This window comes from Rhinopithecus bieti, unplaced genomic scaffold (assembly GCF_001698545.2).
Source record: "Rhinopithecus bieti isolate Rb0 unplaced genomic scaffold, ASM169854v2 scaffold_76666, whole genome shotgun sequence".
Taxonomy (NCBI): domain Eukaryota; kingdom Metazoa; phylum Chordata; class Mammalia; order Primates; family Cercopithecidae; genus Rhinopithecus; species Rhinopithecus bieti.
In genome coordinates, this window is record NW_016829831.1 from 1,014,496 (window position 1) to 1,040,778 (window position 26,283).

Here is a 26,283-nt window from a genome sequence, read left to right on the forward strand (position 1 = left end):
TTAGGTCAGTGTTTATGAGCCAAGACAGACCTGTTGTCTAAGTTCTTCCTTAAAATTAGGGAGACCGTGGACCTGTTACTTAATCTCTCTAAACTCATTTCCCTTCATTTCAGATGTACTGAAACTAGTATGTAAAGCATTTTAATAGTGCCTGGCACATGGTAAGCACTCTAAAAATGTTGGCTATCACTACTCCATTCAAGATTGATTTCTTAGAACACAGAGTAAATACCTTGATTTTAGGACCACCTATTTCAATTTGAGATCTATATTATTAAGGAAATAGTTTTGGTTCAGTCCACAACATGGTTTTTAGTTAATTTGTTGAGTAAACCCCAACTTGAAGAAGACTAGGCAAAGGAAATTGTGTTTCTAACCTGCCATACTTACTTGGGTACCCCTGGCTTGGAAGCTCATTAGAGCCTCAGAAAGAAAAAGAATTTATTAAATCAATTATTGTGCACAGATGAAAGGGCACATCACTTGCTAATTACAGCAGTGGCTAGCACTGATGCAGGCATCTCTTTTATTCCCCTTAGCTTATGGCCCCATTAGCAATTAACAGTGACTGATGTCCTGAAAGGAAGCGTTCTGTCTGCACTGCTGGGTTTTCTCAGGAGGAATTAGAAATGAGATACTTGACAGAGTTTAGCCAGAAAATAATTAAAACAAAAACAATTTAAAACTACAAGAAACCACCTGTTTTATTTGTGGATAAAATCGACTCGCAAAAACCTTAAACAACATCAACACACTCATTGACTTCATTTATTAAGAAAATTTTACTTTGCCTAATTTTGCAACATTATGAAATGTACCAGAAACTATTTTGTTCCATACTAAAAGTGCTTTAACACTTATCTCTTTAGTTAATATTCACAAGTTAAAAGAATCACTTTTTTGGAGGGAAGGTCTCTTATAGAAATGAAATTCCAAACTGGGGAATTAAACTCCATTGAGTTATTTCTCAACAAAGAGGTTTCCCTTTTCCTCACTGTGTGCCCATCACAGTATACAGAAGCAACGCCATGGTCTCTCTGGGAGTGAATCAAGATTAGAACTGTACACCAGGGTATCTACACGAAAAGCAAGCCAGCAAGCAAAAAAGCAATATTGCTGATATTTGAGGTAATGACCTAAAAACAATCAAGATGAAGTTGTGTTTTGGTCGAAAGATGTGACTCCATATTCAGGCCCCATCTTTGGTCTGCTCTTGATTGATGGAGGCTGGGTAGAAACGTGTCCAGGTAGAGCTGGGATCAAGGTGGCGATGTTCTCTAATTCTGTCACATCTTCTCCCTTGCTCCCTCAAATATCCTCTCTTCTGCCAATCTAGCTAGCTTTCAGAAGTCTCAGTCTCAGTTCACATAATTAAAACAATGTATGTCCTCCTTCATAAGCATATGTATTTTAGCCTAAATAATTATAGCTAATAGTGATCAAACTCTTCTATTAAAAAAAAAATCTAAGCTGAGAATTTTACATGTATTATCTCATTTAATCCTCACAATCATTCTATGAGGTAGATAAAATTACTACCCTATTTGATCCATTGATAAATTTCAGCTTAAGTATGATAATTAACTTCCCCAAAGTCTCTCAGCTACAAGTGGTCTGATTTCATAGCCTGGGCTTTGAAATAACTATGCTATTGAAAATCTGAATGATCATAGTGTCAGGCATCTTGACAGGTGAAGCCATATTCACCGGGCTTCTCTGCAAATTGAAATCAACATTCCAGACTGAAGACTTGAATTCTGCCTTCGTAGTCACCTCTTACACAGGAAAAGTAATTTTATCATGAAACTCGGCTAGTAATTCCAGCTCTGCCTCCCATGACCCTTCAACTTTCTCAGAGAAGCACAGTATAGAGACTTTGTGAGAGAAAGAAAAGAATAAAGGACATATAATAAAGTGTCCAGAATCTCATTCTCTACTTTGTCATAGTGGATTCCCTTATAGGCCAATGTTTCTGTTCTAGCAGTTAGGTTAAAGACAGGAGAGGTGCCCATGGCATCATGTCAGACTTGAGGAGGATGAATGAGAACATTTACCATATCCCAAACACCATAAATGTGTGGAAAATCTTTAAAGTGGAAGCCTACTATATACGGCAAAAAAAAAAAAAAAAAAGAAATGATACTTACTCAACTTAGAATTCACTGAAAGCCGCAAGACCCTTCAGGCCTAATAATATAATAGGTTTTAGAAAGTTAACAAAAAACAAAACCAAAAAACAAAAACCTCTTAGAGAAAAATTAGGATTGTGTGTGTTGTGCTTTTTTTTTTTTTTTTTTTTTTTTTTAGGTTGAAAATAAAAGGACAAATTCTTTGGACCCATTGGCAGAGAATGTTGACTGTTTAGTGGACCAGAAGCCAGGCTCAAAATAGGAAACTTAATGCAATTTAATTTCCTTTCAGCGGGAAGTAGGGAAGAAGCACCAGGCTGTCCTTGACACTCAAGAGAATATCCCCTCTGCTGCATTGCTGGGTGCCTCTTGGAAAAACTCATCATGTGAAATTGCTAACCAGAGCATTCCTGGGCTAGCTGCTGTACCCTCAACCAATCTCCAAAGTGCACTGCCCTTCCAGAGGGTGTGGAGGGAAGATCAAATCACACTGCATTTTCAGACATTAGTGGATGATGAAATACAGAGACCATTTTGGCCGTGAGCTCTCCATGTCTGACAGAGCCGCCAGCACCACAGCATCACTGGGGCCTTCAACCTGCCACGAGTTTTAAGAAGTAGCTTCAGGGCCTCTCTCCAAGCTTGAACAGCCATGCCTATCTGTCTAGATGAACACATGTCCTTGGGGAAAACAACTCCATTATGACCTCTACCAACTAAAGGGTAATGTTCTACTCTACTAAGTCATACCATGCCTCACCTTAATGGCACCAGCATCTCAGAGTAAAACAGGGGAGTTTAGATAGAGTCCACTGATTCTTAGACCTTGCCGGCTGCTCCGGAAAGGGGCCTTCGCAATGGATATCTTGTTGTTGTATAGATAGAGCCCAGTAAGGGATGTGGGGACACTTCAGGTCTCAAGAGTTCGTTTCCTTAATGGCACTGGAAAGGTGAATTCTGATGACTTCTCTCTGCTGCTGTATCTCCATCTATGGTTTAAGGATAATGGCCCACTGCCTTTCTTTCATGGAGCACAGTTTTTTTCTTTTGTTGTTGATTGCTCGTTTCTTTAAACAAAGAGAACAAAATCTGGCTGGGTGCAGGGGCTCATGCCTGTAATCCCAGCACTTTGGGAGGCCAAGGTAGGCAGATCACTTGAGGTCAGGAGTTGGAGACAAGCCTGGCCAACATGGCGAAACCCTGTCTCTACTAAAAATACCAAAATTAGCCAGATGTGGTGGTACGCACCCGTAGTCCCAGCTACTTGGAAGGCTGAGGCAGGAGAATTGCTGGAACCCGGGAGGCAGGGGTTGCAATGAGCAAAGATCATGCCACTGCACTCCAGTCTGGGTGAAAAAAAAAAAAAAAAACAAAACAAAAAACAAACAAACAAAAAACCGAGGACAAAACCAAAGATTCCTGAGTTTTATGTGTGCTTCTATCCCTTTAGGCTGATTACTGTAATTTCATAGCGTGTAATTTTTATTAAAATCAAGATATTTAGACAATTTAGAAGCAACTTTATATTTCCGGTTCAGAAGGAGGAAGACAAACGGGCTTCTTTGATGGCCTTTCTACCACTGCAGCAGGAAAATGAGTTCAAGTCATAAAAAAAAGATACATTCAAGAGAAAGCACATGTCTTCAGTAACTAGCATCCATGGGTTATATTAGAGGACAAGCAAGCATCCTTCAAGGAAAAACAAACTCTGAGTTGGCATCAGAGAGCATCTCAAGACCTCATTTTTATCATCTACAAAATAAAAATGCCTGATGACACCTTTTCAAATGCCCATTACAGCTCTAAAACGTTATTGTCAGTTTAACATTTATAATCTACCATGCACAAGGCACTGTGATAACCGATAACAGAAAAAGATGAAAAAAAAAAGCCAAAAATTACAAAATAGGTAAAGGGGTGAGATAAAAAACACAATAGATAAATGGATAAAATTTAAAATGAACAAACTGTCCTCCCTGTCCTTCAGCCCACTGACTACCAAAACAGATTGACGTGTGTATGCATAGACATAATTCACAGAGAAGGTATATAGCATATCCAAAGGGATGTAGGGCACCAAGGGAGAAGGTAAAGGCTGGTCTAGGGAGCAGGATGCCCTTGGTCATGGCCTTTAAAGACATATAAGATTAAATCAGCTAAGGATGGTAGAAATGCCAAAAACAGTGATGGCAAAAGGGTATTTGGTTAGTTGCGTTAGTCATTTGACCCAATAACAATGCTTGATAAATGTTTGTTAACCTACTGGTGGCCAGAAGAGAGGGAAGGTGGAAGAGAAGACAAAAAGTGAGTAAAATTGAAGAGCTGGAGTGTGAGATTCAAGGTCAAATTCAGAGATAATGGGGATGGAAAATGAAATTGAAAAATAGTTTTATACCCTAGGCTAAAATGTCACACCCTACAAATGCACCCCTAATAAATACGTGTTGTTAATGTCATTGCTATTAAACTCCGTTTATGGCTGTTTTGTTTCTAATGTTCATTTTTAAAATAAATATTCCAATTATGAAATAGACCGTAACCCCACTGTTCACAGATTAATCCTATAGTGTGTATCACATCTATCATTGCTACTGACTAAATAAAGCAAATTCATAATACATTTTATCTCTGATAAAACATAATTATTGCATATTGAATATGAAATCAAAATCTAATCAGTTTCATTTTGGAGGGAGGGCAATCCGACTATAAACTCACCATGGTTCACAGGGACTACATGTCCTTTTCTGTAAACACAGGGGGCTGAGTCAGGTGACTTCAAAGCCTCTTCTAGTTCTAATTGGATTATAAGTTGCATATGCATATTGGCAATGTGAATTACTGACCAATCCCATTTGTATTTCAATATATGGCTTGGATCCGATGCTCATGATAGAAAGTTCTGAGGAATTCTTAGTGTCTAATTCCTGGGGTGATTAACTTCTCTCACTCACAGGGAATTCATCTAAAGGTATCCCACACTAAGAATATGGAAGAGCCTGCAAGTTTGCTCCCAGTCCTTGGAAAAAAATCTTCCTGCTGCTTATAGATCGATGTCTAACAGCTTCAAAACAGCAAACTCAATGGCTCTATTCTGAATTCCAGAAATCCTTCTTTCATAGTCACAGGAAGACAGACTCTTGAGAAACACCAACACAATCTTGTGGACAATAACACTATTTTTTTTGGAGCAAAGGACTGTGGGACCTGTTATGGTCCCTGCCGTGTCCATGGTCAGCTGTCCACCTCGACTGAACCTCGACCAAAGAGGCCTTGCCCTCACTCTCCCCTCCAGACTCACCCTCCTCATCCACTGCATGAAACAGAGGTTTGGGCCTTAAAGCCACCCTCCTTACACCACCCAAGTACTCTTCTTGGCTTGTGTTTCTTTGATAACCAGAGTTGAATGCCTTCCTTCCTCTGTGTAGGCTCTTCATCGGGATTATTTCTTGTGCCTCTTGCTTCTGAAGTGACCCTATCCGAGAGAGTGCGCTGAACATGATGGATGGGGATCCTGGATCACTGCTGTCATCATCTAGGAAAACATCATGGCAAGAAGGGGAAAGAACAAGACTTAAGATCAGAGGCAAGACTTAATATCCATGTGGCAAGAAGTCAGAGTGAAGCAAAGCCTTGCCTGAGGTTTCAACTCTACGCTCAACTTTCTTATCAGCACAATTTTTCCTTCTCGAGGACACTGCCCGAAGCAGATGGGAGGACAGAAGCTCTAAGTGCAGTGTCATAAACAAATAGAAATGCATGAAAAATGGTGTATCAAGCCAGTCTCCCCAGGCAAGTAAGGTCGTGTCTTTTTACAGAATCAGATCAGTTGGCCATAGACATAAACCACGGGACACAAAGATGCTTGGTCTTGTCCAAAGCCAACGCTACACAGAAGGTTATGCGGTGCAGCCATCTGAAAGTGGTTGCTTTTATCTTGGTTTGCTTTTTAATCAGTGGTTACCAGAAAGCATTACATCTGAATTCCAATCCTTTGATACAGAAAAAGTCAATCCTGGAGAAAGGGGGATAGGAGGGAGCCACAGCAGAGACCAGGGTGTGACCGGATGCCCTCCTTTCAGCGGAGTAAGCAGGTGACAGACTGTGACTGGCACTTGATGGGAACTTCCCTTTCCTGATAATTTACTATATGCCTGTCACTGTGCTCATCCTTTTACATATATCATGCCATTGAATCCTCATAGCTGCCCTTCCAGGTGAGTAAAGTTATGAATCTCACAGGTAAAGTGGCTGAGGTTTCACAAGGTCAGCTCAATATCACAAGCTGGTGAATATGGGACCAGAGTTTGAGCAGAGCCTGCCCAGCTTCGAATCCACTTCCTACCATCAGGTCTCCTTGCTGTCTCCTTGGTGCATCCACCTGCATGAGGGAGGGCTACCTTGTGCAAGGGAAGCCAGCAGCTGGGTATGCAATGTCCCCTTTTGGATTCTCTTCCAGACCCCTAACCCCTGCCTAGGACATTGCCTTGTCCCCACTTCTATTTGTTTATGACACTGCACTTAGAGCTTCTGTCCTCCCATCTGCTTCGGGCAGTGTCCTCGAGAAGGAAAAATTGTGCTGATAAGAAAGTTGAGCGTAGAGTTGAAACCTCAGGCAAGGCTTTGCTTCACTCTGACTTCCTGCCATGTGGATATAAAGTGTGCACACATCTTTAAAGGAATATTTCTCACATATCTCATTTACTCTCATTTCCTCAAAGTCTTAGCCTCATAAATTTATTTTCCCTTTAAAAATTCTCCTAAGAACTTAGGTATTTTCAGACATTTATATTTAAATCTGAAAGCCGTGTTCCTTCTCTCATTCTTCCTCCTAAGAAACAAAACAAAAACTCCACGTCTAGAATGAATGTGCCCAAAGATTTACACTTGAAAAAATGTATTTGGAATGTGGGACCCCTGAAAATCTGAAAATATTCTGTTCAATAATGTTTCTCTAAAATGTGACCCAATTCTACTAAGAAGGTAACTTGGAAATTGGGCAAGGGAGACCAACTTCTTTCAATAAAGAAAATATTAATTAATATATCTGTCCATTGTTTTCCATGACTTTCCTTTAATGTGTGCTCTGTGACGAGGCCTGGGACCAGTCCCTCTGGATCCTTGGTACTTGAAGCACTAGCTAAGGAAACAATGGCCCGGAGGCTTCTGCCCCCAAACCCTGTTCTCTCACTCCAACCTTTCCTGTTGAGCGCCCCATCAGTAGACAGACCTTAGTCGTGGTTTCGGTTTCCCGACCACCCTCTGGGTTATTTTACAGTGGACTGCAAGCTCTAGGAAGAGGCATGGGTGTGTGACTTGCAAAGTTTCACTCAGCTTAGAGCTGCCCAAAATTGAAGGAAGAAGTTGGCTGGAAAGCAGAAGGCAGAAAAAGGAAGAGTGAGGACTGTGTTTCGTCCTTTTTGCATAACTCTCCTCCACATGGGCACTCAGGCAGTGCAGTTCCAAGCAGAGCAGTGGATACTTTGTCAACAAAATCTGAGTATCTGTTCTTTTACCTCCCACCTGACCGACAGCCTGAACTTCTGGACATGGGCACCCTGGCGTGAAAGGAGAAATAAGGAAGGTACTTCTGCTCAGCGCAGGGTGAGCCCCAACACACAGAGGATGAACTACCTGATGCAGGATACACTGTTCAGACACCCAAACCTGGAGTGCAACCCTCCCCACCTCCATATTTTTTAAACTTGTGGTAAAATATACATAACACAAAATTGACCATTTTAACCATTTTTTGTCTAACTGTAAATAAGTGTATAGTTCATTGCATGAAGTGCATTCACAGTGTTGTGTTATCATCGCCACCATTCATCTCCAGAGCTTTTTCATCTGCCTCGATGCACATGGATTCTAAGCAGCCTTGTCATTTAAGGGGTTTCCAGGCAAGACCTCTCTACTTATAACACCAAGTGAGCCCTAAAGGCAAAGGAGCCCCGAAAGAGCATGTGAAGTCCTCCAAACCAGCATGGAGCTCCAAGACATCCAGAACAAGAAAACTCCTGACCCTGGAGGGCAAGGGGAGAGCTAGGAAGGGAAGCATTCTCCAAGTTTCAGGCGGGTTAGCCAGGGACTGCTTGCCTGCAGAACAAGAGTCTCCACTGTCTCCCCTAGATCCCCTCCAGCCATTCTCCTGGTGCAGAAAGACTTCGGGTTTGGAGAGGATTCCAGTGATCAATTGTGCTTGGCTACACATTGAGGACTATCTCAGCCTTATCCTCATCATTATTATAATCCTTTTTAAATATATCATGGTTTATTCTTTTTCATAAATCATAACCATAGAAATTACAAATTATTCACAGTAGAGTTAATTCCAAGCAAGCCAGAAATGAGTCTGCATATACAGGCATAAGTTTCCATGACAAATAAGAACAAGTATATAAAATCCTACAGACATACGACCCATAACGTATTGCAGAGCACCAATTTCCCATCTTTAAAACTTATTAAAGAAAACTGCTAACATAAGTGCTATTTCATTACTTTTCCCTCAGATTTCTAGTTTAACCACTCTCTTTATTCACCTAGTTGAAACTTAGAACCAGTCGAGTATATGTAAAAGAAAAGAAATCATTGGGACTAACAGTTCATTCCAAGTCTGAATTAATTCATGTAGAACCGACATGGTGAAGCGTTGTCTTTCTTTCCAAGAACATCTGTATTTACCCAAGTCAAGGCTTCCTTAAGTCCCTAAGTAGTAATAGTAATAACGACTAATATTTCTTGCACATCTACTTGGTTCCAGGCTCTGTTCTAGCGGCTTTATGTACCTGTTCATATGTGTACCCTGCATGTATGAGACTGGCTTTGCATCAGGACAATACAATTCCATATGGAGGGAATCAATATTATCCTTTTCATAGACCAGAAATGACAGTGTGGAGAAGTAGAATTTTATTTTTCCTTCATATAGACCCTATTTTTTTCCTGGCATTTTATGGCTTTGACTGAAAGTGTGACTGAGATATCCTTTAGTGAGGACGTCTATTAAAAGGCTAGGATCCTGTGACCTGTTTATTATCTAATGAATCATGTATGTATGTTTCCAAATGTTAAACAACCCTCAAATTCTGGAATAAACCCACTTTGCAAGGTGTATTGTACTTTTAATGTTCTGCTGTATTTTGTTTCTAATGCTTATTTAAGATTTGTTTATTAGTGCTCAAATGAGGCTGCTCCGTGGTCATCTCCTGCTACCACAGTCATGCGGTATTGATGCTCGTCTCTTAAGAAATAACTGTTGTCCGGGCATGGTGGCTTACACCTGTAATCCTAGCATGTTAGGGGGCGAGGCAGGAGGATCCCTTGTGCCCAGGAGTTAGAGATCAGCCTGGGCAACATAGAGAGACCCTGTCCCTTTTTAAAATTTTTTTCTAAAAAAATTTAAATAAAAAAAAAATAACAGTGACACATTCTTGTTTTCTCACTCAAATAAAAAAAACTGGTGCCAGGTTATTTGTACCAGGAAGATTATTTTTAAAAATTAAACTATTGACCAGGCTCGGTAGCTCATGCCTGTAATCCCAGCACTTTGGGAGGCCAAGGCGGGGAGATCACCTGAGGTCAGGAGTTCAAGACTAGCCTGGCCAACATGGTGAAACCCCATCTCTACCGAAAATACAAAAATTGGCCAGGTGTGGTGGCACATGCCTGTAATCCCAGCTACTCGGGAGGCTGAGGGGGGAGAATCACTTGAACTCAAGAGGCAGAGGTTGCAGTGAGCCGAGATCGTTCCACTGCACTCCAGCCGGGGTGACAGAGAGAGACTGGCCTCAAAAAAATAAATCATTGGCATCATATAGGAGAGAAAATGGATGAGGAACCCTTGTTATATAGGGTTCTTCAAATTCATCTCAAGAAAATCAACAACCAAATAGAAACAAAACAAAACAAAACAAAAAATGAGCAAAGGCAGAAACAGAAAACTTCACCCCAAGAAATATCGTTTCCAAAATGTGAAAGATGTTCAACTTCACTAAAAATCAAAGACATTCATATCAATTATATCTGGCATATAAATTTTATGCTATCATATCACAGATTACTCAAAAGTTTGACAACAGCCCAGTGGTATTAGGAAAAGATCATTCTTACAGACTGTTGTTGTGAGGGCAAATTAGTGACATAATCTTTTGTGATGGTGTTTTGACAATATCTGTAAAAATTTAAATCTATATGAATTTGACCTCAAAATTTTACTTCCAGGAAAATATACTAAGGGAATAATTGCTTATTTGTGAAAATACCAATCACAAGTGGTCCAGAGTCCTTATTATGTATCGTTGTTTATATTTATTAAAAGTTGATAATACCTTAAGTATTAATTAGGAATTAGCTTAATAAGCTTTGGCACATGCATGTAATTCTTATTAACTCATTAAAAATGAGTATTAGATCCACATCTATTGGTATGGAAACCTATGTACAACATTTGTTCAGTGAACTAGGCAATTTATAAAAATTGCAAAACAATGACTATACTTTGATTTTTGTGTATAATATGATGCAATGTTTCTGTGATTTTTTTGTGGGGGGAGGTGTCAGTATGAGTAGTGTGGGGTCAGGCAGGTATAGGAAGAATTCTAGAAGGATGTTCACCAAAACATTCTATGGTGATTATACCTTGGCATTGAGGTTGCAAGTGCTTCTAACTTTCTTTTTCATGCTTTTCTCTACTGAATGATTTTAATTTTGTATCAGAAAAATTTTTTCAGAAAAAAAAGTTTTAAATCAGAAAAAAGTTTCATTTTGAGGTAATTACATGTACTCCTTGAAGATTAAATACTAAAATCCTATGTTTAGTTTACTTGAATTTCCAACGTGATTTTAACACTTAAAAATTAGGAAAATAAAAATAGATAACATGGCATGTTACACATATTATGTTACCTTTTGCTAATAGCAAATCATTTTATACACACATAAAAATAGTAACTTTGCTTTTATTAGAATAATAAAGCTTCAATAATTCTAAGAATTCCACTTAATTAAATATTAAGTGGAAAACATTTAATCAGTAAGTCTGGTGAAATCATTTTAGTGAAATTAAACCAGGTTTGGAGAATTCTGCTCATATTTAAACAGTCGGTAAATATTAGAACTTCAGCAAAACACCCCTTTCACATTTCTTCAAGATGTGATCAAATTATGACCCTTGGGCTCTGTCTGGCCTACTTCCTCTTTGTGTATGGCCTGTCAGCTACAAATGGTTAGTACATTTTTAAGGGGCTGAAAAAATTAAGAGAAGATAATATTTCATGAAAAGTGAAAATTGTATGAAATTCAAATTTCAGTGTTCATAAACAAAGTTACGAGTTTCATCTATAAAGGAAGTTGTTTTCTTCTTTTCCTTATCATATAAGTAACCTACATAATGCTCTTAATGTTGCCTCTTGTTCCACACCCAGAGATATTTACCATCTGACCCTTTACAGAAAAGCAGCAGAGAAGCCAGGCATGCAGCTCACCTGAGAACTCAGCAGCCCTTGTGTGTCTTCCCGCAGACTGAGGATTCCCATAGGGGAAGGAGAGGTAGCGGACATTCTTGGTGCCAGCCTATGGGTAGCAAGTAGAAAGAAAAAGCAGAATAAGCTGCCTCAATTCAGAGCTTCACATGGCAAATAAAGGGAAGGGCCAGACACTTTGGCTTACGCCTCTAATCCCAGCACTTTGGGAGGCAAAGGTGAGCAGATCACCTGAGGTCAAGAATTCAAGACCAGCCTGGCCAACATGGTGAAACCTTGTCTCTACTAAAAATACAAAAATTAGCAGGGCATGGTCACGGGCACCTGTAATCCCAGCTACTCAGGAGGCTGAGGCAGGAGAATCGCATGAACCCAGGAGGCAGAGGTTGTAGTGAGCTGAGATCACACCACCCACTGCACTCCAGTCTGGGTGACAGAACGAGACTCCATCTCAAAAGTAATAAAATAAAATAAAGGGAGGAACACAGACCTGTTCTGTGGCATCTTGTTTGGATTACTGGCTTTTAATTTTTTTGTTTTGAGAAAGCAGACCACACCAGTCTCCAATATGTATTTCCTTTCCCTCTCATGACAAAATAGACCATTAGCAACCTTTCAAAGTTACTCCCATATCCCCACTGAGGATAGGTTTGAGATTAGGGCCTGCTTCTCAACCAGCCTCCATACAAACTGCAGGTAAGACTGGTTTGTTATGGCCTCAATGGGAAGAGTGCAGGAACACAGTGGCTGATGTGAAGGTGAGCCCAGGAGTCTTGGTAACAACCAATCCCTTCCTATACCTTTTGGGGAGAGAAGTAAGCATCCTGGGGTCAGATGGCCTGGTCCAGACCCAGACCCCATGGTGACCAGGTACTGACCATGAGGACTGAAGGGCATGGTCAGTACCTGGTCACCATAAGGTCTGGGTCTGGACTCACAGCACATCAAGTGCATTGCAGTCCTTGACCCACCCTGGAGGGCAGCACCCTATGGGCAGATGCCTTTAGTCCCTAAGGCCCTGAACCCAGAGAAAAAGGTTGCTCTGGTGTCCTGCACTCTTGCCTTAGTATCTCTCAGGTAACAAGGTGGGGTTTTGTTTGTGTAAATATTGATGGTTATGCATGTGAGATCCTGTACAGGAACAGGCTCAGCAGGTAACAAACACTTGCAGACTGAAGGAATGTCCCAGTCCCCAGCCCCAATGTACCGGCTTTCCCCAGGGCAGGCTGTGGCCTTTCCTCATGCTCTCCCTTAAGGTGTTCTGGCGGCGGATCAGAATCTCTTTAGCCTGCTTCTCACTTGTTTGGGGTTTGAGGTTATATTTGTTGTAGGACAGGGTCTGCAGAGAAAATAGAATGTCAAATACGTAAGGACTCCTTTATACAACTTTCAGCCAAGGAAGCCATGGAAACATCAGGAACCTAAGACCAACAGAACAGGTGAGCACCTTGGAGGTCAGCTAAGCATTTGCCTTGATTACGAATGAGCAAGTTTCAGTCCTAGGAAGAAAAGTCTGTGACCCCAGGTCACTGCTCTCAGGGCAGAGCTGTGGCTGGAGCCTCTGCCTTCTGCTCTAATCCTTACAGTGGTCCTTCCCTTAGTTACCCACAGACTCGGCCTGCCCCATACATACACTTTCCTTTCCAGGTCATGTTTTTGATGCCAGGCCAGTGAATTTAATAAGAAAGGAAAATGTCCAAACTAAACTACTTTGGGAATTTCCATAGGGCTGTTGTTTTTTAATTTTGCCAATTAAGGATACCTACACATGCATGCACACACACACACACACACACACACACACACACACACACACACACATAATTTCTATCAACCATTATCATCAATTCAGAAAGAAAGTCTCTTAACCAAAGTCACAAGAAGAGCATAATTTGAGATTAAAAAAAAAAATAGTCCTTCAAATTGAATCAATTTAGCTTTATGAGAATGTCTTCCTTGTCCTTTACCCCAGACCAATGGAAACTTGTCATGGACCCTAGGCCAACATTAGTCAGTCCTCAGACAAATGTTTGCAAAATGCTTAACTGAAATTTCTTCTCCTTCTTGGTGCTCACTAAAGGCCCACCAGCAAATGCCCAGTTTGCCAGGGGTCAGTAGGTGACACACTGTATGCACTGATAAACCACAAAGTCCTGGTAGATGACAGGATCGGGACCGCAGGGGCTCTCCCTCCCAAGTGACGGATGCTGTGATAGGGATAGTCAGTTCCACTTCAATAGAGAAAATGCTCTATGTGCCGTCAGGTGCTGTGGAAGGCACAGGATTAAATAAGTGAGTAAATTAGAACTACAGTCTTCCAAAGGCTTATAGTTTCCTGGAGAAGTCAAACCAATAGGGATAAGATGCTATGCGTGCAGGTAAGTGATAAGATTCTGGGATCATCAGGGGGTCGTAGAGTACAGGCAAAAGGCCCTTCATCCAGTCTTGGATGGGAAAGGTTCCGTGTGCTGAGATAAATCTTGAAAGATGAGTGAGTGTTATCCTGGGAATAAATTCCAGGAAGAGAACACACACGAGCTAAGACATCAGCTGGTAACCACCTTGGAGGTGAGCGGACAGTCAGAGGATGTGCTGGAAAAGAGCCAGGAATGAGTCTGTTACCACGAAAGAATGGGCTGCTTCATTCAAAGTGAGTGAGAGGTGAGACTGGAGGGGCATGGAGGGGCTGGGATCAGGCCACTGGTAGCCTGCCAAGGAGTAGAGGCTGTGTTTTTCAGGCCATGTGTTTTTTAGGTGGGTGCACACACTTCAAAAAGTGCCACAAGATGCCCCACAGGGTGAGAAAGAAAATACTGATACTTCTATTTCTATTGATTTTTATCCAAACAAATACAAAGCATATTAAGTTCTATTAGTACTCAATGTATGAATGTGTAACGGGCCCTCACTCAGTCCATACATGAGACGGTCAAGTCAACAAGGGATGCACAATGGCATCCTCATAGGTTTCACCAGCTTGCAGTTCATTGTGTTTCAGTGTGTGTGCATCCAGTTAAGTAGATGTGTGGTTTCCATTTGCTATTAACTAAAGTAACCCTCACAAAATAGATAATTGTATTTAAAAAGTGTTGTAAAGAAGGTGTAAACTGGACTGCGAAGGTGGCTCACACTTGTCATCCTAGCACTTCAGGAGGCCAAGACATGTGGATCACTGAGCCCAGTAGTTTGAGACTGACCTGGGCAATGTAACTAAACCCTATCTCTACAAAAAATACAAAAAAAAAAAAAAAATAGCTGGGTGTGGTGGTGTGAACCTGCCATCCTAGCTACTCACGAAGCTGAGGTGGGAGAATTGCTTGAGTGTAGGAGGTCAAAGCCACAGTGAGCCGTGATCGTGCCACCGCACTCTAGCCTGGGTGACAGAGTGACAGTGACACCTGTCTCCAAGGGAAAAGAAAAGAAGGCATAAACTGAAGGCCAAGGGAACAATGAGGGAAGGGTAAATCCAACTTTCTCCTTCTCCCAATGGGAGCTCTTTATCGTCCACTTTTGGCAAATTAACAGATCTGACAAGAATTTTCCCCAAAAAGTTGAATTTTGAAAACAGTTTGAAATATGAATTCTTCTCTATCATTAGTAATGATACACCTCAACCTATGTGCATTTTATACATTGAAATATTAAAAATGGTCACATGACACGATCGTGAAAAGTAAAACAAGAATTAGGAAATAGACAAACTTTTACAATTATTTATCAATTTTAAAATCATGCAAAACTGAATGCAGTGTGTGTGTGTGTGTACGTGTGTGTTTGTATACATACAATGTATTGCTAGTATGATTTCCTACACCTAGACTTGGGAGGAGGTTGTACTCTTTAAGGAACACTTGGGCAGTTAGCTTCCTATTTCATCTCCCATAACCTCCCATGACCCACGTGCTTCTCTATTTTGCCTGTCTGCAGGGAGCATAGAAGCCTCTATGCATATAATGTGCATGCAAGTTTCTTCCCTCCTCTCCCTCCATTTCTGTGTTACAGTGGAGCTTGTACTTCCACTGGACCTTGAGTCCTAAAGGAGAAGGAACTTTGTCTTATTCAGTGCAGTGTTCCTGATGCCCAGCACATTCTAGATGTGCATTAACTATTTGCTGAAGGAAACTGAAATTGCTCTCTTCCTTTGAAAGCATGTAGAAATTCTGAGAGTAATCTGATTATCCAGGCTACTCAGGAACCACCCATCAATCTGTGACCTATCCTGGGGGTCTGGGCTGAAGCCAGTTTCTTCTCTTGTAAGTTTAGTCATAGTGTTTCTCAACCTCCATCCCCACTGGGTTTCAGAGAGCTTCCTCTGTGGTTGTCCTACCAGGAACCTCCAGAGGTGAGTCCTTTAAGTTTTCCACCCATGAAGATTCTGTCCTGGGTTTACTGAGTCGAAGAACTTCAAACAGAATTGGCTGGAGTCCTCCTAGGAGCAACAGACCCAGCAGGGCCAGCTCAGTTTTGGATCAACTCTGCATTAGGGTCGCCCAGAGTCAAACTCTGCATTCATCCTGGTCCTGCTCTGAGGTAAATCCCGATGCCCAAGATGGCCTCTTTCAAGATGTGAACAGTGAGAAATGCCCTGGCTACCAGGCCTGCATCTATTATCCAGGCTACAGAGTGCAGGATGGTTAATGTACACCCTTTGTGACATTCCTCAAAAATGTAGATTGTCTGCTAGAAACAGAGTAAATGTATAATTGTCCTGAGTTGCATTTTCAGGTAGACTTTTCCTTCAAGAGATCAAGAGGACCATGGTGGAAGACAGAATTCTCATGACCTTTGTAAAGCTGACTAAGGAGAGGAAACGGGAATGGGTAGGACTGGTGAGTTTGACTTATGGAGTAGGCAAAGTAGAGTCAAAAAGTCACCTCATAGGCTTGTAACTGCCCTCTGTTTATCAATTGCGTTCTCCCTATTTGGCTCCCACGGTCGTCAGCAATAAAATTCTTAAATGAAAGAGGCCTTTGTGCTTTGAGGGCAATGAGGAAGGGAGGTGCTGTATATCTTAGAAAGCAGAACTCTGGAAAGCAGAATGCATAGGATACTTATTAAAAGAGATGAAAGGAGGCTATCTTGGAAACTGCATCCAACGAAGAAAAGAAAGGATGAGCAGTTGACCTTATTTTAGACTGCATTAGAGTCCGAGGATCTTCATCTCCATTTCCAGACCTTTCCCTAAACTTGATCTTCATCCACATAGGGAAAAGGCTGAGTAACAGGTACCCTCTGGACTCCAGCTCTCACTAAGCTAGCCACATTCTTCAAACCAGGAAGTTGTTATCTATTATTTATCTAAGGCAGGATGTGATAGTCTTACTGAAACAGTTTCACTTGGAATGATTTGAAAGCCTTGGAATTTACTCTAAGCACACTATCATTAGTGCTGACCTGTATTCCTCCAGCTGGTGCACAGCCTTTCACTGACACATTCCTCTTAATCACTGACCTTTGAGTTGAAACAGGAGACCAGAAAACATTCACTTTCATTGGATTATGTAAGTCCAGAGTCATGAAAAGAGCACTGGGTGGGTGGGTAGAAGACCTGCGTTCTTAACCTGGATTTGTTTTGTAACCTTGAACAAGTCAGATAACCAACTCCACTGACCTCAGCATCTTCCCTTTGAAAATGAGGAGCTTTGTCTAGGTGATTTTGTTTTAGTTTCATTACGACTATGATCAAGGACACAGTCACAAAACTAAAGGCCCTCAAATGAATACATTTCTAATCACACCCAAGTATTAGGATTAGGATGGACGATCAAATCCTCAAACTATAAAAACTTCTCATTATATGACTTCGTTAGATGACTAGTTAGATGGAATGTTATTTAACTAAGTCAAAGTTTCAGAAAGATTCATTCACTGCCCTCAGAAATCTTCTTAGCATGCACTTTGGACCAGTTCCCAAGGACTAGTAGAGATTTCATACCTAGTTCCAAAATAGAGAAATAAGATGTCTCCTTTCATTCAGGCTTTTATTCATTATAAATTATAGTTTCAATATTGGAACCTAAACGATCTCAACTTTCTTATTGTAGTCAATACAGTTGGGACAAGTGCACTGTGATCAGCATCCTGGTGCCATCTTTGTTCTGTGGTGTGGTGGATGAGCTTCTTTGCAGAGAGACCTGCTAGTTCTGGAAAGCACCAGGCTGCAGGGCTAGGGCAGCCTGCCCCCTAGAGACGGTAACTAGATTTGCACTTCTTTTTATGCCACAGGTGCCAATTTTGCAGCAGAAACATGACAATTAACTTTCTATTCTCCAAACTAAGCAGAGAGAAACTATTCAGCAAGAGTTCACCTTACAGAGGGTGATGTGAACATCAGGGGACTCCTGAAGGACTGTGTTCAAGGACAGACAATGGGGACAACACAGGTGGCTCATACACACCCTTTGCCGAACTTGGTACATGTTGGATGTCAGAATGTCCCTTATGGACTCCACATCTTCAGGGGAAAGTCTTTTGATTCCTTGTATCCTCTGGGCCCTGGAATTGTTATTGGAGAAGAGACAAACATTATTCTTTCATCTGGCAAGAGATGCCACAAAAATATCAGTGGGCCTTGCTCTGTACTGAGGGGAATCCTAAGCTCCAGAATCCTACATATAATTTTTCCTATTGTTCTAGTAAGTTGATTTGAAATGTCAGAACATGTGTCTTGACTTCAGGTTTTGAAAATACTGGTCCTTTGCCTATAGCTTATATGTGGTAATTATTCCAACCCATTTTTTTAAAAAAGATCTAAAGTGGTAACAAGTTTTTCCCCCCACAAATCTGTTATGAACTGGAATATTTGTACAATAAAATAAAAATCAATTGTTAGAAAATGATACCATACCATGCAATACAAATATTTTACCATTAAATGCAACGGAAAAAAATGATTCAGTCCAAGACAAACTCTTTGCCAGTTTTTTTTTTTTTTGAGACGGAGTCTCGCTCTGCCGCCCAGGCTGGAGTGCAGTGGCCGGATCTCAGCTCACTGCAAGCTCCGCCTCCCGGGTTCCCGCCATTCTCCTGCCTCAGCCTCCTGAATAGCTGGGACTACAGGCGCCCGCCAGGTCGCCCGGCTAGTTTTTTTTTTTTTGTATTTTAGTAGAGACGGGGTTTCACCATGTTAGCCAGGATGGTCTCCATCTCCTGACCTCGTGATCCGCCCGTCTCGGCCTCCCAAAGTGCTGGGATTACAGGCTTGAGCCACCGCGCCCGGCCTCTTTGCCAGTTTTGTACTTACCTATCTCACTGAGGACGGGTGGCAAACAATTCAGATTTAATACCTTCTACACACCACCACATTTTGATTAGCATTTATCTAACAAAATGTTAGTTTCATGAGTACATTTGCATTGGAATTGTACCTGTAGGGATTTTATCTTTGATTAAGAAATAATTGAAGAAACCAGAATCACATTTTACAAGGGCAATTAGACCATTTATACCATGAGAGCCAGCCCAGCTCTGAGATATTGTACACCATGACCCCTTCCCACCTCTGGAAGGGATTAAAAACCAGGTTTTGCCTGTGCCCAGGTTAGCAGTCAATGCACAATTGTCCTCTGAGGATTATAAAGTCCTGACAATCCTGGGGGAAGAATTCTCATGTGACAAATGTGTTTGATTACAATCTAGTGGCAGTCATTTTAAAAAACTTTATATTACATGAATAATATATATTCCATGTGGAACCTAAGAACCAAAAGAGAGAACTAAAATAATTAACTCCCTTTTAATACTATCACCTTCCTTAACACCGTGATATAAACCCTAATGGGTTTGGTTGTTTGTTTCTAGTCTCAACTCTTTTGAATTTTGAATGCATAAGGGCACTGAAGGCTTTGATATCTGCTTGCATACGCTCTTAAGATAATTGGCCACAGACATGAGTAATGATTAGTTTTAATACAGGCCACCTTTTAAGTATTTTTCAAAACATTACTAGCAATACAGCCATTAATAGTGAAGATATTTTAAAAGTAATGTACATTTGATAAAAGATTTTAAAGGACTTGGGTACTGAATATCACAGCAAGCTTGGATTTTGTTTAGCAATGCTATCTGTAGACTGACTAATGTCCTCTCCACAAACTGATTGAAATCAGTTTCCATATCATAAAGCTGCAAATGTCACCTCTAATGATATACAGTTACCACCCTCGGTGATCTTAACATTATTATCAGGGCATTTCAACCTAACTGTTTAAATGTCCTTCAAATAACATTTATTCTGATTTAGATATGCCCACACACTTCCACAATCTGAACACATTTCTTTAATGTGGTGAATGTGACGTACTGCTAAGCAGAAACAACAGCTAGTCAAATAGTTCCATTTATGTGTTCATTATGAAACAACGTAATAGGAGAAACCACTGATAAAGGAAATGGTAAAATTACACTTGATATAGCAGTAGATCTAACTTGGCACTCTTCCCAGTTTGTAACTGACCACTTTGGGGAGGACGAACGTAGGTAAAGTCCATTCAAGCTCTGGCTGGAATGAGCACTCCAGGTATCCCAAAGGCATCTCCCATCATGGAGTCACATTGAGAAGCTGCAGCTGTAGAATTATAGCAACTATCATTCTACAGCTATAGAATTGACTCACTTGGGCAAGGTGATACCTGGAGTTTTCTTCATGCCGCTTCATTAGCAAAATCGTCCCTGAAATGCTCACAGCACAAGCACAGGAGATACAGCTTTAGAAAAACTGAATGAGTGATCATTTCTATATCAAGTCAAATTATAAACCAAAAGACTCTTGTCACTGGACCATTGATTCATTATCCATAAAGGAGATCTTCATCACCTTAAATAAAAGTTCTGCAATAATTTCAATCAAACTGGAAAAATCTGAACCTAAGTATATTGAATACAATGTTCATATTTCTCATAACTTTTCTTACTCATCTTTCATATTGATACATAATAGTCATACATAGTTTTAGTGTATATGTGATAATCTGATACATTCATATAATCAAATTAGGGTAATTGAGATATCCATCACCTTGCATTTTTATATTTTCTTTATATGAGAACCATTCAAATCATTCTTTTCTAGCTATTTTGAAAGGTACAATCAGTTAGTGTTAACTATAGTTACCCCGCAGTCCTGTCAACCACCAGAGCTTATTTCTTCTATCTAAGTGTATATTTGTTCTCATTAATCAACCTCTCTTCAATCTTCCCTCATTCTTTTTCTCTTTTGATCGGTTGCTATAATAAAGTAAAAAGAGGCTTCACTTCCACTATAATATCTAGTAGAATACACATATCATAGTATGAAGTTCCAAAAGATCAAATATGATTTGCTAATTTATTTAGAAGAACACATCTTCTTTTTAAGCAGCTAAGATGTGAAGTCTTTAGAAAAAGTGGGCTCAGAGGACAGGAAGACTTGCCTGCGATGCACACAGTGGCGCCCACCAGCAGCACTGTGTGTGCAGCTGCTTTGCATGTTTTTACAGAGGTCACCAAGATGAACAACATTTGGAATGAGCGACGAGTGGCTGAGATGATGCTGCTCCTCAGAATACAGTGTTCCATTGTGGAAGTGAAAAATGGCATCAGAATCTGCATCCTAGTCTTCTGTGTGAGAATGCGGAAATGTGAATTTGTACCTGTCAATGTGCGATCCGTTAGAAAATTCTTAGACTACAATGAAGTTACTTTAGGTTTCTTTAAAAAACAAAGGACACATTAAAATTATTTGGGAATTTTAAAATACATTTTGAAGTTGTATGGTTGTCATTTGTTATGCCTATAAATATATAAATATTTTAATATCACTTTAATCCGAAAGTGTTTAAAGCTTCAACGCTTTTAATCAGCTTGAGTCTCTATCTCTGATAATTTCTAACAGCTTACCACTCATTGGTGAGATGAGCCGCTTCATATTTGAAATAGCAATCAAAGTGCATCTTCTACCTATTCATAGGATTGTTTTGAGTTTCAAATAAGGTAATGTATGTAAAAGCAATGGGATTCCAAAAAATCAACATCATCCAAACTGTGCAAATAGACAACCATGGTGGCAGTGTTCTTCTGAAGGTCACAGAATTTGAAAATCTAAACCTTTTGTAGAACAATTGCTTGAACTTCTAAAGAAAAAAATACCTGTGCATTTTGTTGTTATCATCTCATACAGAATAATAAAAGCGAGCTGAGTACACACTTCTTTTCCTATTATTGTATGAAGGTTTGTTTTGTAAGAAATTAGCTGCTTTGATCTCAGGAGAGGAATTCCTTTTTGCTTGACGTCCTACAGATTTCTGATGAGATCAAATAAATGCAATTTAAATACTAAATATGTATTAAATATCAACTTTAAAAAATCTCTCCCACCCCAGTTAACTACCTGCTTGGAGTGTAGGAGGAAAAAAAATTATCTCGTACCTATAAGGCTCTCTCACTAATCTTAAATGCATTTCTAAAGAAATAATTAACTCAACTGGCAGGCCCTGCTCCAAATAAAACTGGTTTAAAGATTGCCTTGAGATCAGAAATTAAGGCAAATGCTTATGGCTGATACAATGTAATACAAAAATTCAAAATATGCTTTGCCACCTGGCAGACTGATTCTCATTTGAGATAAGCACCCCTACCTTCCTAGACCAAGTGCTCACTTAAGTGAGCAAAGCAATTAAGGAAGTTTCTAATGGTCTAAACTGCATTAATCAGCATTGATCCCTCAGTGAGCAGGCCAAAGGCAAGGAGTCCAGGTGAGGTGCACCTCTCATAGACTTGCATAGCTCTCTGTTCTTTATGATTATGTTTGTGTGGCCTTTTTTGTTAATGTCATGACCCTACCAGAGTATGGTGTCCATGAGGGCAAAGCCTGTGTCCGCTTCATGGTGCCTGGCATATAGGAGGTGTCTAACAGACAGGATTGGATCAAAGGTGTCAAATGCAAGGAGGTTCCAAAAAACTCAGTAACTAAGGTAAGTCAGATTCAAATGCAATATTTTTAGAAATAAAGGTCAATGCAAAAAATTCTTGATGAATATAATATCAACATTTTAAATAACAGAGGATCAATATGCCTGATGTTTCCTTTGCCTGGGGCTCCACTATGATGCAGCAGAGCATTGCCAATATATATGTGTCAGCACTTTTCCATTTTAATATCAGAAGTTTCCTTAAAGCCACGTGATGGGCAGCATCAAAACAAATCAACACTCCCCCCTGCAACCCTCAAAGAAAATTCACTAAGAAATAAGGCAGAAAGCTTTGTATTATATTGAGATATCCTCAGGGACGCTAGTTAGGATTCTTCTCAGGCCATGTAAGAAATGCAAGGGTGTTTCTGATTTATTAGCAGGCAAGGGATGAAGGTGTTATCTCAGAAATAAGACTTAGGCAATAGTGACAATTTTATTGCTACCTATTCTTAGCTCTTCTTCCAACTGCCTTTTTAAATGTGAAGACATAATTGAAGCATATGATCAAGTGTTTTTACCTGCTGAAGACAACAGGATGGAGGGGGCCCATGTTCCTTATCCTAAATATATGTTGTGATTAATTTTCCCAATTTATAAATCATTTTTTGGAGGAAAAACTGGGCATCTTTGGGAAATTAATGAATTCTTTTGACATTGAAGGGGCTCTCATTAAATCTCAGAGTTAAAACAGTTTTAAGAAGTATTTAGCCAGCTCTTGGGACAAGTGGCTACCAGAGGCTCTACCACGTTGCATAGAAAATCATCTTGTAATGATGGGTTTATATTCCAGTATCACCCCTCCCTATGTCCTGCTTCCACAACAACTCCCTGTTCCTCAAGAAGCCAGGCCACTCGCTGCTTCTACTCCAAGCTGGTCTCACATAGACTCAAGGCAAATTTCACAATCTCATGTAGACCTTCGCCTCAGATGCAATTACAAACACAACTTTGTCTTTACATAGACCACCAATGACCACACCTCCTGCTATCATCACTCATTCCCAAATCCAAGTTATCATCTCAGAAAGTTAACTCATCTCTCATGTAAAAAAGGAAGAGAAATGGCTTATGGGAAGAAACACAGTGGTAGGAAGGACAGAATCACATGCACAGGGGTCATGTCAGGAGCACACTGAGACAGTCCTGTAGAATATGCTGCAATTCTACACATTCACTTGCCCTTTCCTCCCAAAGAAAGATGTCATACAACTCTAAGCAAGCGACATTTGCTAGAAAGTAATTTTCAGAAACTAGGTAAAATACGTTGAGCTTTGGCCAAGCCATAAAAATGCCAAGACTTAGATTACATATTTTAAACATAATTTCTTCTTTATATTTCTGCCTCTTTACTCCTCGTGTACCTTTAAATGAGGCAATGAGTCAGTTCCCCTTGGAATTCTGACAGTGAAAGTTTAGAACAAAGAACAGATATGACTTACTGATGGGGTATGGAGAAAGCTGTAGAGCTTAGTATCCCAGTCTCCACCATCTCGATGGCTTGCTTCATTTCCAGCTTCTTGTACAAAGAAACAATGCTTGATTTGGGTAGGTTCTTTCGGATGAGGATTTTCCGTAAGTATCTATGATCAAACTTCTTAAACCTAAAAATGAAAACCAACATTTTTGATATCTTGAACGTCTGTATGTGTTACGTAAGTATGCATTTCTCTTAAACTACTTACTACTTAACTTTATTCTGAAGAAACATCAGGACAGTGCCTGGTATTCACAGCATTTGAACACTTTTTTTTTTTTTTTAATTCATAGTATTTATGCATTTTTTAAAATAAAAAAAAAAAGAATGGCCTACTGGCCTGAATACATTGAAAATCAACTAAACAAAAGGAAGGGACAAGCTGCAATCAGGGCAAAAAGTGTGCATAAGTGAGGCGAGGGGGAGGCCCAGCCCAGCTCAGCTCCAATTGTAAGAGAAGAAATGAGGGGGCTGAAGCTTTTGAACAAGTGTTCCATTCTAATGGCGCATAACAGCGGCAGCTGCACTTACAGTAATACTGGCCTATTCAACCAGAACCCAATAACTTTAAATGGCCCGGTAGTTACAGTAGTTTTGCCCCATTATGCTGCAGATCATTTTGAATCCTACCAATTAAGGGGAAGAAAAAACCCTACATACGTCCCAATAGCCTGAATGATGGAGACTGTGAATAGGCGAGACTGATGGCCGCTGACTATTGTAAGGAACCTCTGGCCGGCCCATTCGAGCGAGCTGAGCTTTGCATATGGTGCCTTCAGAGTCAGCCATTTGTTTGGAGTTGGAATTTTCAACACTTTCAATCACTGCACATTCAAAGAGTAGTTGGCCCGCCTGCTTTATTTTCCAGAGGGGAACATAGCTTCCCGGGCTGCTGGTTTATTATCTGGCAATTGGTTTCCTGGTCCATGAGCTCTGTCAGCTAAGCCCCTCCAGGGTCAGGGGCTGGCTTCCTGAGCTTTGCTGTCTGAGCTCGGCTCAGACCAGGCCTCCTCTTATTCCGACTGGGTCGATCTTCTGTCTTCTAGTTTTCTGACCTCATGAGAAGCCATGGCTCCTGTGTATTCTCAGCCCACGGTAATCACCTCCCCAACCATAACACCCTCCCTGACTTTCTTTCACTGAGATCGCCTTGACCTTGTTCTGTTCAACTCCAGAGGCTGCCCTCATCCTTCCCATCCTGGATGCTTTGTGTCTCCTGACTTGCCGGGTCCTCCCTCTGTGCCCTCCACTCCCTGATTCGCTCCTGCTTCCCTGCCAGACTCTCTAACCACTTCTTCTCAATCTCCTTCTGCACTTTCTTTTCCTTGCCTGAGCCCAAGAGTGAGAGCTTCTCAGAGCCCCATTCTCAGTGAGCTGCCAGCTACTCACTCCAGCCGCAACCTTCCTCCTCAACTGGAAACTAAATCCAGTAAAACAATACATTCTGAAAGGTGAGATATGGTGGAGAAGAGGGATTTGGGCATTTTAAAAAAGAATTACTGTATTTGAGAATCTTAAAGATCTTCCACCATGGCCTTCCCCACAATGGAGGAATCCCTTGCCAGGATTCCTAAGGAGGCACCAAACTCCCTTTCCAAACTCCTTTTCCAAGCTGGCCATTCCATGGTAGAGCTGATCTTATCATTGGGAAGCTTGTCCTTGTTTTTAACTTAAATATTACTTTTCTAATTTCTACCCATTAGCTGTACTAGTTCTCTCTGAAACAACCTACACCGAGTCTACTGCGTCTTCCACCTGACAACTCTTTATTTTCCAGGCTTAGCATGCCCTGGAATTTCAACTGCTTCCTGTAGGGGATGGCTCTGGAGCACCTTATCTCCTTGGTCTCCATTCCCTGAATTCTCTCTGGTTTTATGCCCAGCTTCCAATGGAACCTTTAGAAGTTACCCATGCCACCCGTATCCTTTGCCAGGGAGTGAAACCCTCAGCCTCCTTACTTGTCTCTCACTTGGTAGTGACTCCAGTGCCCACACACATCTTCGATTCCAGCCTTTAAGTGATCCATCAGCTGCCAAACAAACACAAGGAAATGATTGCTGGAGAAACGCAAACTCTGAAAGACACACAGGACAGCTAAGACACCTTAAAAAACAAAGGAGGCTTTAATTTTCTGGAGCGCATCTGACTTTCTATCACTGTGTTCGTGTAATAAAATATTTGATGCCTTTCACAGTAATTTCAACTTTGTTTTGTGGTTTAAAGACTCGGTAGATAAGTTTCTTGATAAT

At 40.7% G+C, this 26,283-nt stretch overlaps 1 protein-coding gene across 1 annotated transcript in view; it reads right to left on the reverse strand.

Annotated features, from left to right (window-relative positions):
* Positions 1-4,740: 4,740 nt before the first annotated feature.
* The window catches only part of SLC9A4 (solute carrier family 9 member A4), a 58,824-nt gene continuing 37,281 nt past the window's right edge, over positions 4,741-26,283 (reverse strand). The window contains 6 exon segments of the mRNA XM_017864930.1: positions 4,741-5,664; positions 11,615-11,702; positions 12,819-12,950; positions 18,010-18,106; positions 24,000-24,161; positions 25,993-26,063. Coding sequence (XP_017720419.1) covers positions 5,306-5,664; positions 11,615-11,702; positions 12,819-12,950; positions 18,010-18,106; positions 24,000-24,161; positions 25,993-26,063 — 909 coding nt within the window. The 3' untranslated portion in view covers positions 4,741-5,305.